This window comes from Sus scrofa, chromosome 10 (genome assembly GCF_000003025.6).
Source record: "Sus scrofa isolate TJ Tabasco breed Duroc chromosome 10, Sscrofa11.1, whole genome shotgun sequence".
NCBI lineage: Eukaryota > Metazoa > Chordata > Mammalia > Artiodactyla > Suidae > Sus > Sus scrofa.
Window position 1 is genome coordinate 29,497,686 of NC_010452.4, and position 12,977 is coordinate 29,510,662.

General features: G+C 35.6%; 1 protein-coding gene across 4 annotated transcripts in view; it reads left to right on the top strand.

Annotated features, from left to right (window-relative positions):
* AGTPBP1 (ATP/GTP binding protein 1) overlaps positions 1-12,977 on the top strand; it is a 150,308-nt gene that overhangs the window by 57,536 nt on the left and 79,795 nt on the right. For all 4 annotated transcript variants that reach the window (XM_013989714.2, XM_005656805.3, XM_005656806.3 and 1 more), the window contains exons 9-11: positions 5,865-5,902; positions 9,185-9,393; positions 11,745-11,922. In XM_013989714.2, coding sequence (XP_013845168.1) covers positions 5,865-5,902; positions 9,185-9,393; positions 11,745-11,922 — 425 coding nt within the window. The remainder of the gene's footprint in view (positions 1-5,864; positions 5,903-9,184; positions 9,394-11,744; positions 11,923-12,977) is intronic.

Sequence of the window (12,977 nt, forward strand, 5' to 3'; positions counted from 1 at the left end):
TGTATATACATCTCAAAATATATGTCATTATGTGTGTGTGTTTGTGTGTATGTATACACACCCACAAATATGTATACATATATATATATGTATTCATTTCTAGGTCTTTCAATCTCAGAAAATGAAAGCAATTTCCAGTTATTAATTATATTTAGTATTTTCTTAAGTCATATTAATGGTCATTCTTTAAAAAAATTTTATTATGGAAGTTTTCAAGTAAATATAGCATTTATTTTAAATGAGTTAATTATCTTGAAATATTTATGTTAATTACTTATTATATTCAACAGCTTTCAATATTCTGCCATTTTTGTTTCCTTTATTCCCCCTCCAGGCTTTTATTTTTCTGGGGTATTTTTAAGCAAATCCCAGATGTTATTCACATATATATAAATTTCTGTACTAGAAAATACTAGATATTTTCTCATTTCCCTGCTAAATACTTCAGTATGTAATTGTGCTAAATAGGTACCAAAAAATAACCATGATACTATAATCATTCTTAACAAAATCATTAATTCCTTAACACAATCTAAAATCCAGGGTGTTTAGTTTTTTCCAGTTGTTTCAAAATGCCCTTTTTTCAGTTGATTTGTTTGAGTCAGAATCCTAACCAGATACATACATTATCCCTCATTATGTTTATGAAATTTCCAAACCTACACAACATAGAATAATGAACCCTGATGTACCAGTCGGCCAGTTTTAACAATAATCACCCTTCTTATGTTTTAATTTTGTCTTTCTCTTCCCTGTCCTCCCTCCTCACTCCCCCCACCCCAGGAGTATTTTTTAAAGCAGATATCAGCCATTACATTTGTTCTGTAATTTCTTTAATATGATCACTCTCAGACACACAGCTTTTTTTTTTTACTGTTACCAAAATATCATTTCTTTGTCCAACAATATTAGTAAATTCTTTAAGATCATCTAATGTCTGATTGTCTAAGAAATGTCTTTTTTTTTTCTAAGTTGGCTTGCTCAAATCAGGATTGAAATGAAGTTTCTACATTCTATTTGATTGCCATGTCTTTAATCTTTGCAATCAGTAACAGTCTATTTTTTTTTTTTTTTTTTTTGGTTCTGTTTCCTGGGGTCGTTTAACTTGTAGGTATGTCTTCCAATTTTCTATAGACCGATGAGGCTAGAGGCTTGATTAGATTTGTTTGTTTTTTAAATTGTTTTTACCATGTTTCATAGGTGGTGCTGGGTCTCTGTTTTGCACTGCTTAAGATCATTGAGTTAAAGTGGTTTTTTTCCCTTTCATCTAGTAACTTAGCGATACTTAATGGCATTGCCTAGAACCATTATTTCTTAAAGGGCTGCAAGATAGTGACTTTTCTAATTTTCTCATACTTTCTGCTTTTATTAGGAGTGATTCTTTTGTAAGGAAGAACTTGTCCTTGGGTTAAATTTTACAAAGTTCAGAATGTGTCCAGTCTTTTCCCGCTTTCTTAATAAAGGTCAAGTGTTTTAGCTTGCACTCGTCTTAAAAATGGGAGCTTACTTGCCCATGTAATTATTTATTAAATATTATTTGGTGGGCTGACAGAGTATTTAAAAGATCATGCACACAATCCTAGAGCATCTGATGAAATGTGGCAAGATAAAGAATACATTTTGTATCACAGTTAGTAAAACCAGCTTGCGGGACTGGTGCAGTGAGTGAAATGGGTGGGCTTCTGGAGGCAGGCAGAACTGGATTTGCAGGTTTGCTCTGTCACTTACTGGCTCTGTGATATGAATTAAGAAGTAAGTTATCTAACTCTTTTGTGCCCCAGTTTCCTATCTATAAAATGGTAGTATTTGTGCCTACATCATAAGGTTGTTGCGAGGATTTAATGCTGTCATTAGCGCAGTGCCTCTCTTAATGCAGTGTCATTAGTTTAGGTCAGTAATGCAGTACTGTGGATCTCAATGGAATCTAGTTAACACAAAAATATATTCTTTATTTTAAAATTTTTTATGCCTTTTCTCTCCGTGATCTTTGAAGTACTTTATAATTAATCTTTATCTAATGGTTATGATCTCCGACTTAAGGATCTCCAATACTCTATTGTAACCAAGTTACCAAATCTAATGTAAACAATTCCTAGGAGAAACAGAACATTTTACAAGTATCTTTTTAATATACAACATGGGATAGATCCAAAACCATGTAGAAATCAGCGGGTCTAAACTTCTGAGAAAGGAATGTAGTTATCTAAATTATCCCTTCATTCTTTACAGTTTAAAGAGAAAAAGCGTTTTTATTTTTTACTTGAAAAGGGATAAACTATTCATTGGCCAAATATCTGAATCATGATTCCTTTATCATTTTGAATAATCATAGGGTCTCTCCTTTAATGAAACAATCTTGACAGCTAAAGCATTTGCATCGGGTTTCTTCCTCCCCTTAAAACAATGCCTTGTGTTTGGTTAAAGAAGATTAAGGGTTATTATTTATGTTTGCAGGGTGATGCTTCCCTTTAGAATTTCCGTTCCTTTCCTATTTTAGGATTTGGATTTAGACACTGTTAATCTGAAAGGAAGCAACTCTGAAAGTTGTTGGAACCCTGTCTTTTTGAGTTTCCCCGCAGGTTTGGAGGTCATTGCGAAAGACTGACCCCCAACTTAAAGTAACTTCATAAATACGTGGGGCTTAAACTTTTCTTCCTTCACTGTGCCTAAATGAACAAGCTGCAGGCTGCATTTTAAGCCATTGTTAGTTGTATTATCTTCCATATGAAGACTGGAAAAATATATGAGGCAGTATAAAATATCGGTGCTGAGAAATTCTAATCAATTAACATAATACAAACTGTGTATTTCTATAAATCTGATATGCTGTAATTTGGGGGTAACTTTTATAAATTCATACTGGCTTATAAGTGACACAGAATTTCAGAAGTTCCTTGTTACTGAAGTTTTAAAAAATACATTTTAAATAACATTTTGGTAAAAATATTATCAAGACAACTTTGCACCAAACTTCATAATTTCTTTTAATCTACTGGAGCCATGGAACAAGCAGAAAGAATTGGGTACATATCCCAGTTTTGTTGGTGTTGAAGAATAAACATCAATAAAAAGAAAACCATGTAATTTAAGGATTAGAAATGGTTATAGCACTTTTATTTGGTTCGGATGTGTTATAATGGCTAGCTGGGAGAAAGACTGTTTCTGAAAGTACTATTAAGATTTAAAATTTTTTGAATGAAGACGGAGCTATCAATGGGAAAATCCTATGAGTTCACTGCTTGTGATTGCATCCAAGTGATTACATTTGTTTCCTAGGGCTTTTCTAATAAAGTACCTGGTACGAAGTTGGTAGCTTAACAGAAATTTGTGGTCTCTTGAGGCTGGAGGTTCAGAATCAACTTGTCAGCAGGGCCAGTGTTTCCCCTGTAACCTGCAGGGGAGAATCCAGCCACACCGATTCCTAGCTTTTGGTGGTTTGCTGACAACCTGTAGTGTTTCCTGGGCTGGTAGTTGCAACATTTCAAACTCTGCCTCCATCATCATATGATATTCTCTCCTGGTGTGTCTGTTGTCAACTAGTCTTCCCTCTTTTTATGAGAGCATCAGTTTTGATGGATTAAGGGCGGTCTGCTCCAGGGTAGCCTCCTCTTAACAATTACATCCTAATTGACCTTGTTTCAGATAAGGTCACATTCTGAGATACTGGGGGTTAAGACTTCAGCCTATCTTTTTTGGAGGAGACTGGCATTTCTGATTTCATAATTTTCTTTTTCAATAAGAAGCTTATAGTATTCATTTTTCATATCACTTAGTTTTTATGTGACCTGAGGCATGTTACATTCTGAAGTCTTTGGTTTCCCTATCTATAAAATATGCCAATTCTATGGACCAGGATTTTTTTTTTTTTTAAGAATTAAACTAAAAACCAAGGCACCACTAGCAATTTTTGGCATTTATTAGGTCTTGGTGAATGAAGTCTTTTCTTTTTTTTCAAAATTGCCACGTTACTTAGAAGATCCCTTTAGTTCTGTGTTTAATTTTTGTCAATTAAAAAGTCTTCCTTGGAGTTCCTGTCATGGTGCAGCGGAAATGAATCTGATTAGGAACCATCAGGTTGCGGGTTCAATCCCTGACCTCACTCAGTGGGTTAAGGATCCAGCATTGGCATGAGCTGTGGTGTAGGTTGTGGACGTGGCTGGGATCCTGCCTTGCTGTGGCTGTGGCGTAGGCTAGCGGCTGTATGTAGCTTTGATTAGACCCCTAGCCTGGGATCCTCCATATGCCGTGGGTGTGGCCCTAAAAAGCCAAAAAAAAAAAAAAAAAGAGTCATCCTTATTCTGATAGTTTTATAATCTTAAGGACATTTTATTGTGTAATTTTAACCTTATGGAAAAACTTTTGCTGATGATTCAGTGCTATTAAAATTCTGGGTATAATTTTATAATCTTCATTTACTTTTAGCTCACTATGACTGAAAGTTCACATTGTTTTGAGAAAGTTACAGGCCTGAATTTATATTTTTTCAAGCATATGCCTCTGTTTTTATTGTGTAAACTTTGTTTTAAATAAAGGTTCCTATGGTTGCTTTATTTGGGTCAATAAACCAAAGTGGAACTGTTAACAACTTGGATGGTAGCAGTCATGAGCATTTATTATAAATGAGCACTTACTCTAAGCTTAGTCCTGGGTGATTGTTTCAGGCTTTACTGTGAACCAATAAGCATCTTAAATCCTCTGCTAGATTATACTCTTTACCCACCTCTGGTTACACACACATCTGGGGGTTCCATTAATGTGTCTGCCGCTTTATTGACTTGATTACCTTCTTTTCAGTTTTCATTTCTTAAGTAGTTTTTTCAGAAATGTATACATTTTTATTACATCATCTGGATTGTAAAATTATCTGTGCAAGAGATAAGTGTGTTTGCTAATTTTATCCCCTCAAAGAGCCTGCTGCTGTGGGGATCTAGTAGGCATTCAACAAATGATTGGTGATGAGTGACATGCTTAAATTTGACAGGGTACATGTTTTTATGCAAATTATCCTTCTTAAGTCTTCCTACATCATATGTAGCTTTGTAATTTTAAAGTTACTGGACGTAAGTACCATTTCTTCAAAAACTCATTTTTTAAAAAAAGAATTTGAATTACAGGTTTTCCCAGTGATGTTATATATACCTTTTAAAGCTGGTCAGTGGCCATTGATTTCACTGTGGGTAACTGCATGTTTATATTCAAATAACACATAAGTGCTTTCAATTTTTTTGGCTATTCCTTTGTCCTAGAATGGGCAGTAAGGATTTTTGAGTTGTTAATTAGGTCATTATTCTCTTTGGTGCTAATGGCTGAGAAATGTTAAGGGCTCATACATCCTCTCCCCAAACCTTCTAGTTTTAGAATATTTTGCAGTTGTTATCACTTTAAACCTTAGGATTATTGCTGGATAGAGCCAAAACACTTTAAAGTCAGAAAGCTACAAATATCTATAGAATTTTTTAATTACTAACTTTATTTGGGATAAAACTTTTTTTTTTTTTTTTAATGAATCAGAATCTGTAATTCTTAGTAGTGTTCCTTTGTCAGCTCCGTCAGGGTCAGATACATGTACACAATTGTTTCCATTCATCTCATCTCTGGTATAAAGACTTAGACATTGTGAATTTTCTTCTTTTTCTTTCTTAAATGTTTTTTGGTGCTTTTTTTGTTGCTATTTCAATCTTCCTCATATCCAATTTTAACCTGAAGAAAGCGATCTGTACAGAGAAACACCATATGTTATTGAATATAACAGGAATGACATTTGAAGTAGATACTAATTACTTATCTGCAAAGATTGTTTGCCTTTACTGTTGTAGATTAATTTTACTAGTTTTGTTGTTGTTTGTGTTTTCTCATGTTGACAGGGTTGCTTTAGACACTCTTGCTGCATTGCTAAAATCAAGTAAGTTTTTAAATACTAGAAATACTAGATACTGTTTTTCTGAGTATTCTATCTGCTATGTTAAAGAAACTGGAAATACAGATTTTAGTTTATGGCTATAAAGCTTATAATAATTTAATGTCAAAGTTGATCTTATCTTTTAGTACAGTTGAGTTATATGCATCATAGCTAATGTCATTTATGTTTATTGAGCTGTAATTTATCAGTACATTTACATAATGATTGAAGTACCTTGACTTTTTCTAAGTTACTCATATAAACATAAAGCCTTGTTAGTAGAGGGAAGCTAACATGGCACTGAGAACCCTTATCATGAAAGAGTACCTTGGAAATACTGTCTCTAACATACGATGTTTGTCTAGAACCCTCTTACTAGAAATGTTCTTTCTACCAGAAATTCAAATTTGTGACATTAAAAGGCGAAGGTGACTTTTAATGTAAATTTACAGATTACTAAATACATTTACAAACTAAAGCACTGCTTTCTTTATCTTCAGAATTGCAGCGTTAGAAGAATGTATCTTTTCATGCCATAAAGCCTTTGGAGACTAATTACACATTATATACCCATTATATTGCATTATATGCTTCCTCTCTCCATGATACTCAGTATCTATATTTTAAATATTAATTTTTGTGAGCACTCCCATGCCCATTGGTTGATTAAGTCAACATCTTATTTAACCACAATGATGTTTAGTCCCAAAGATCTGTGTTAATGGCTTTCAATGTTATTTTTTCCCCCAGACTGTCTATCAAAGGTGAGACGAACTTCCCCTTAAGTTTGAATGACCAGAATTGTTTACTTGAATAGTAGCAAATTATTAATTGATTGAAAATCTGATATTTGGTAATGATGCATTGAATTGAAAAAAATCACCTTAGGTATTAGTATCATACACTGGAGTATATAAAATTCAGTTAACAGTTTTATCCTTGAAACGAAATACCAATTAGACTACCCACATAGCTTTATTTCCACATATGATGTGGTAAACTTTAGACCAAGATTAAAATACTTGGATTCATTTCTAAAGATATTTGTAGCCTTGCTTTGATGTGCCCGTCCTGCCTTTGCGGTTCAGATGGTTTAAAGATTATTTTTCTAAATTAATATAGGTATGTATTTTTGATTCGGAATAGATTAAAATAGCCATTAAAACTAAACTATTACAGCTTACTACTTTTCAGAATCACTGATTACAACGTCACTAATTCTAAGTAAAAACTAAAACTCCTAAGTTTCAAGTATTTTATGGAAACTAATTGACCTAGAATGACTGAAATCCTGATAGCTTTCTTCAGTTTTATATAGTAACCTTCCTTTTACTACCCCCCTTCTTCAGAGGAGGGTGGTGGGTAAGCATATCTATTTACTCCATCAGGTAACAAAGTAACTGATAAGTAGCATGAGCCTAGATTGCAGACAGCATTCTGGTCATTTCTGCTAAGAGTCACTCAGCACCTGTGTTTGAGTTATGGGCAAGTTTCTTACTTGATCTCTTAAGAATTTAAACATTTCTCCTAAATACCTTCTAGGCTATTGGGAATTCCATTGGAAAGACACAGTTTGTAATAGGAGTTACAGTGATTGTAATGTCTTTTAAGAGTACCACAGTCTCAAATGACTTTATAATAATAATTTCTTTTAAGTTTTTTACTAGTAATCCTAGAAAGCCAGTAAGCCAAAGGCTTATATATTCCAGTTGGTATAAACCAATTGTATATCTTCATTTAAAATACTTGAAACTGGTGTTAGTCAAAACTATTGAACCGATTTGTTTGTTTTTTTGTTTGCTTTTTAGGGCCACACCCTCAGCATGTGGAGGTTCCCAGGCTAGGGGTCAAATTGGAGCTACAGCTGCCAGCCTACACCACGGCCACAGCAATGCAGGATCCAAACCACATCTGCGACCTACACCGCAGCTCAAGGCAACGCCAGATCCTTAAACCGCTGAGCGAGGCCGGGGATTGAACCTGTCGTCTCATGGTTACCAGTCAGATTCGCTTCTGCCGCGCCACATTGGGAACTCAACTGAACTGATTTTGTAGTAGATAGGCACAGCCTTAGCAAGCTAGCTCTTCCAGACACAGTAGAGGTGTTAAACAGAATACCTCCATACATAAGAGCCCCCCCCCACCCCATTTCTTCCAGTTGTTTAATATCAGAGAGGGCATTACTACGTTTGTTGATCTCAGTGTCTTCTTTTATGTTTTAGGTATGTATAAGCACATTTAGAAACTTCAGTAATTCTTTCAGGCAACTAAAAGCAGCACAGCCTTCCTGTAGCATTATCTTAGTGTCCATGCCATGAGCCGGTGGTGGGGGCACTTTATAGGTGACCTTAGAGGAGGATGAGACTGGTGCTTCTCTGTAACTAAACAACCTCAGGTGACTTGGTGTTCCACTGTTTTAACTGGCCCACCCATGTGGTGCTAGGTGGCCCAGGATGTTGCCATGATAAGATAGCCTTGCTTCCATCTTAGTGAAATGCATTCTTTCGGTTAAAAGTCTTAAATGTTAACATGTAAAAAATAATAAAAAAGATCAACTTCGTGAATTTATTCCTCTTAAAATTCACTCAGTAAAATTGAGTGCTTATAAAAAAAGTTGATGTAGTTTTCATACACTAGAAAATTCGTGACCCCGAAGCACCATCTTCTAATCATATAGCGCTTCTTACATTTCACTCACTATAACATTAAGTATTTCTAACTTAGCTTTGTTATAGAACAGAAATATTTATGTAATTGTGAGGGTAATTAAAATTGAAAATAATTCATCAATGGAAACACGTAAGATCTGTACTAGGAGCTGCGATCCAGTGGGGTTAATTTCAGTGGAAACACACAAAGTTTGTAAATGGAAGTTGTAATAATGATAATGGTCTCTAACAAAATCATACTCACAGCTTATAAATTAAAGGCTTATATATTCCATTTGGTGTAATCAAAGTCAGTATATTCGTAAGTTGTAAAATATATGAAAGTTTTGTTAGTCTCAGCATTTAGAAAGATATAGCCTTAGTTGTAGTAATGATACTTTGATATTTATTAACCACACAACAGTATATGGGCAGGTTTCTGGAAAATTATAACTTGCTGTCTGGAACTTGTTATATTAATTTTGTTAAATAAAAAAATATTTAAATATGTGGATGCCATATTTTTGGGAAAAAAGAATTATAAGAATTCATTACAGTATTGTGGTTTTTATGTTTAATTTGCTTTATTCTGTCTCTTATTTAAAAAATATTCTTTCTCAATTTTCTTTTGTTAAAGAAACAAATGCCAGGAGAGCTGTAGACAGAGGCTATGTCCAAGTCCTTTTAACAATTTATGTAGATTGGCACCGCCATGATAATCGGCACAGGAATATGCTCATTCGGAAAGGAATTTTACAGAGTTTAAAAAGTGTTACAAACATCAAGTTGGGAAGAAAAGCATTTATTGATGCCAATGGAATGAAAATTCTTTATAACACTTCACAAGTGAGTTTTCAATTTTCTTCCTGTTATTATGATTACCTATTAATGATAGAATTTGATTCTTAAGACAACTTAGTATTTCTAAAAATGCTCAGAAAGTAAGATAAATTAAAAAAAAAATCACAAACTGAAAGAAACTGTTGTTTCTCACATGTGACTTCAGACTGAGTTGGAGAAAAAAATGCTCTGGGCATATCTCTGCAATGAAACTTCTTCCCATAGGTCAAAGGCAGATGTAGAAATCTCTCCACTGGGCAGGAAAGGATCCCATATCGCTGTGTTTTCTGAGGTGGGAAGCTGTTCATACTCAGTTTTGTCTATTCCCTTCATAAGTGCTCATGCATCCTTTATGCATGGTAAGCCTTATCCTGGTGAGGCAGTTGTGTTGTTTGTGAATATTTTCAGAATATTCTCTGGAGAGAATATTTTTAAATAGCAGTGGTGCTTAAGTGAAACCTGGGGTTAGGAATCCTAATTTTGCCAGCCATTTTACACATTAACCTTCTTCTTCCTCTTTTTTTTTTTTTTTTTTTTTTTTTCTTTGCCTCTTTTGGGGGCTGCACCGACAGCATACAGAAGTTCCCAGGCTAGGGGTTGAATCAGAGCTGTAGCCTCCGGCCTAAACCACAGCCACAGCAACGCCATATCCGAACTGCATCTGCAAACGACACCCCAGCCCATGGCAACCCCAGATCCATAACCCATTGAGCAAGGCCAGGGGTCGACTCCACATCCTCATGGATCCTAGTCAGGTTCATTACCGCTGAGCCATGATGGGAACTCCCACATTAACCTTCCTGACCATGTCTTCAGGAAGATTCTTTTTAGCATCTGTAGAACACTGCCAGTTTTGAGGACTGGGCATGTTGTAATATAACCCTGTTGTTTTCACAAGGCCGGACTTATTAGAAATTTGTCTCTGTGGAAATTCCAGCCAGTGATCTTGGCTGTATCTTCCTGGTCTTACACACAACAGGTAATCTCTTTTCTACACCACAGTGGCTTCAGATATATAAACACACATTTTATGTTTATTCTTGGTTTTTCCTCTTCTAGATCAATCATATGCACTTGTTTTTACTATTCCTAATCTAGGTAGTGATGGATCTTTAATATATGAAGAAGAATAAGGTGACTTTTTTATGCCCCTTCACATTTTTCTGAGCCTTAATTTCTCACCTGTTTTGGCAGGTGAGATGTGAAGATTTGTATGGAAAATTTCCCGGGGTATCAAAGTGCCATCTAAATGTTAATTGTTTTTTTTTTTTTTTGGCCTTTTTGCTATTTCTTGGGCCATTCCCGTGGCATATGGAGGTTCCCAGGCTAGGGGTCGAATCAGAGCCATAGCCACCGGCCTATGCCAGAGCCACAGCAATGCGGGATCCAAGCCGTGTCTGCAACCTACACCACAGCTCACGGCAACGCCGGATCCTTAACCCACTGAGCAAGGCCAGGGATCGAACCCGCAACCTCATAGTTCCTAGTCGGACTCGTTAACCACTGCGCCACAACGGGAACTCCTTAGTGATCTTTTTTTTTTTTTTTTTTTTGTCTTTTTGCCATTTCTTGGGCCACTCCCATGGCATGTGGAGGTGCCCAGGCTAGGAGTCTAATCGGAGCTACAGCTGCCGGCCTACACCACAGCCACAGCAACGCCGGATCGTTAACCCACTGAGCAAGGGCAGGGATCGAACCCACAACCTCATGGTTCCTAGTCAGATTCGTTAGCCACTGCACCACAACGGGAACTCCCTAAATGTTAATTGTTAATAATAACTGTTATGTGAAATAGTTTCTGATCCCCTATTTGTTAGTTTAGATACAAGGATAGCAAATTAAACGTAAAATCATGATATTCATGTTCTTCTGTAAGTTGAACAGCCAGCTTATTAGAGGTGCTATTGCATGATAATTGATAGAAATCTGAGAAAAGCTTAGCCAAATGCACATTCCTTTTTATTGTTATACCTTCTTAATTTCTTCCTGTCATTTTTTCTTCTTCCCTTAAATTTTCTTTTTTAATTTTATGCCCTAGGCTTGCTAAATGCTCCCCAAGTCACTCGTGGATATTATTTAGTACTTCGGTGACTTCTGGTACCAAAGATGGTCCCCATTGCTGCTTAATTAGAATGTTTAAGGAAAATTACTGCTGAATTTGCCCTATGAGGTTCTTACTTACAAAGAGATACTTCTAATTAGTCAAAGCTATTTTGTAATTATGTTAAAATGTTGTTCTTTGTGATATTTGTCTCTTGAAAATTATTAATGTATTACTTTCTGGAGTAATGTAAAATTCAAGTATTCACCAAAGGCACATTATCTTTTTTTTTTTCTTTTCTTTTCTTAAAAAACAGGAATGTTTGGCAGTCAGGACCCTTGATCCTCTTGTCAACACCTCCAGTCTGATAATGAGGAAGTGTTTCCCTAAAAATCGCCTGCCACTCCCCACGATTAAAAGTTCTTTCCATTTCCAGTTACCGGTTGTTCCTGTGACTGGACCCGTGGCCCAGCTTTACAGTTTACCCCCAGAAGGTAGGACCACATGCTTACTGCTGGCTTATTGCTGGCTGGTTAATTATTGAAGCTGTGTGACTCCATCTATTTTATTTTTGCTTGTGTTCAATTGCTTGCTTAATATAAGCTTTTCACATTTTAAACTAAAATACATTTTAGTTATGCATATTTCTTTACATATAAGAAATCAAGGTTGAGTAATGAAGGGGAAGTAATGTGAGATGTGCTTATATGTGTACATGTGAATTGTGAAAATCTTTGAATACTATGTAGGATCATTATTTGATAGTTTATATAAATTTTCACAATAAAAGAATGTAAATATTAAATGTTCAGGTATTTATGTTTGAGCTATGTTTGAGTTAGCTTTTTATTTTTATTTCTTTTTGTGCTTTTTAGGGCCGTAACTTCGGCATATGGAGGTTCCCAGGCTAGGGGTCTAAACGCAGCTATAGCCACTCACCTACACCACAGCTCACAGCAGTGCCGGATCCTTAACCCACTGAGTGAGGCCGGGGTTCAAACCTGTGTCCTCCTGGTTGCTGGTCAGATTTCGTTTCCACTGAGCCATGACGGGAATGCCTGAGTTAGCTTTTTAATGACATTCATTTTTTTAAAGTTAAATATACCTAACCACCCAACATGTTAATGGCTTATCTTTAACAAAACTTGCAGTTATTTTCCTGATTGAAAATATGAAATTATCATAAGTTGGCTGTTTGCTACCTTTAGTACAATACTGTGTACATAGCAAAGGAAGGAAGAGTTTAAATTCTTTTTTTAAAATGTTTTAAATTAATTAATTTTTTTTTTTTTTTTTTTTTTTTTTTTTTTTTTTTTTTTTTGTCTTTTTGCCTTTTCTAGGGCCACTCCTGCAGCATATGGAGGTTCCTAGGCTAGGGGTCTAATTGGAGCTGTAGTGGCTGGCTTACACCACAACCATAGATAGCAACGCAGGATCTGAGCCGCATCTGCGACCTACATCACAGCTCACGGCAATGCTGGATCCTTAACCCACTGAGCAAGGTCAGGGATTGAACCTGAAACCACATGGTTCCTAGTTGGATTCGTTA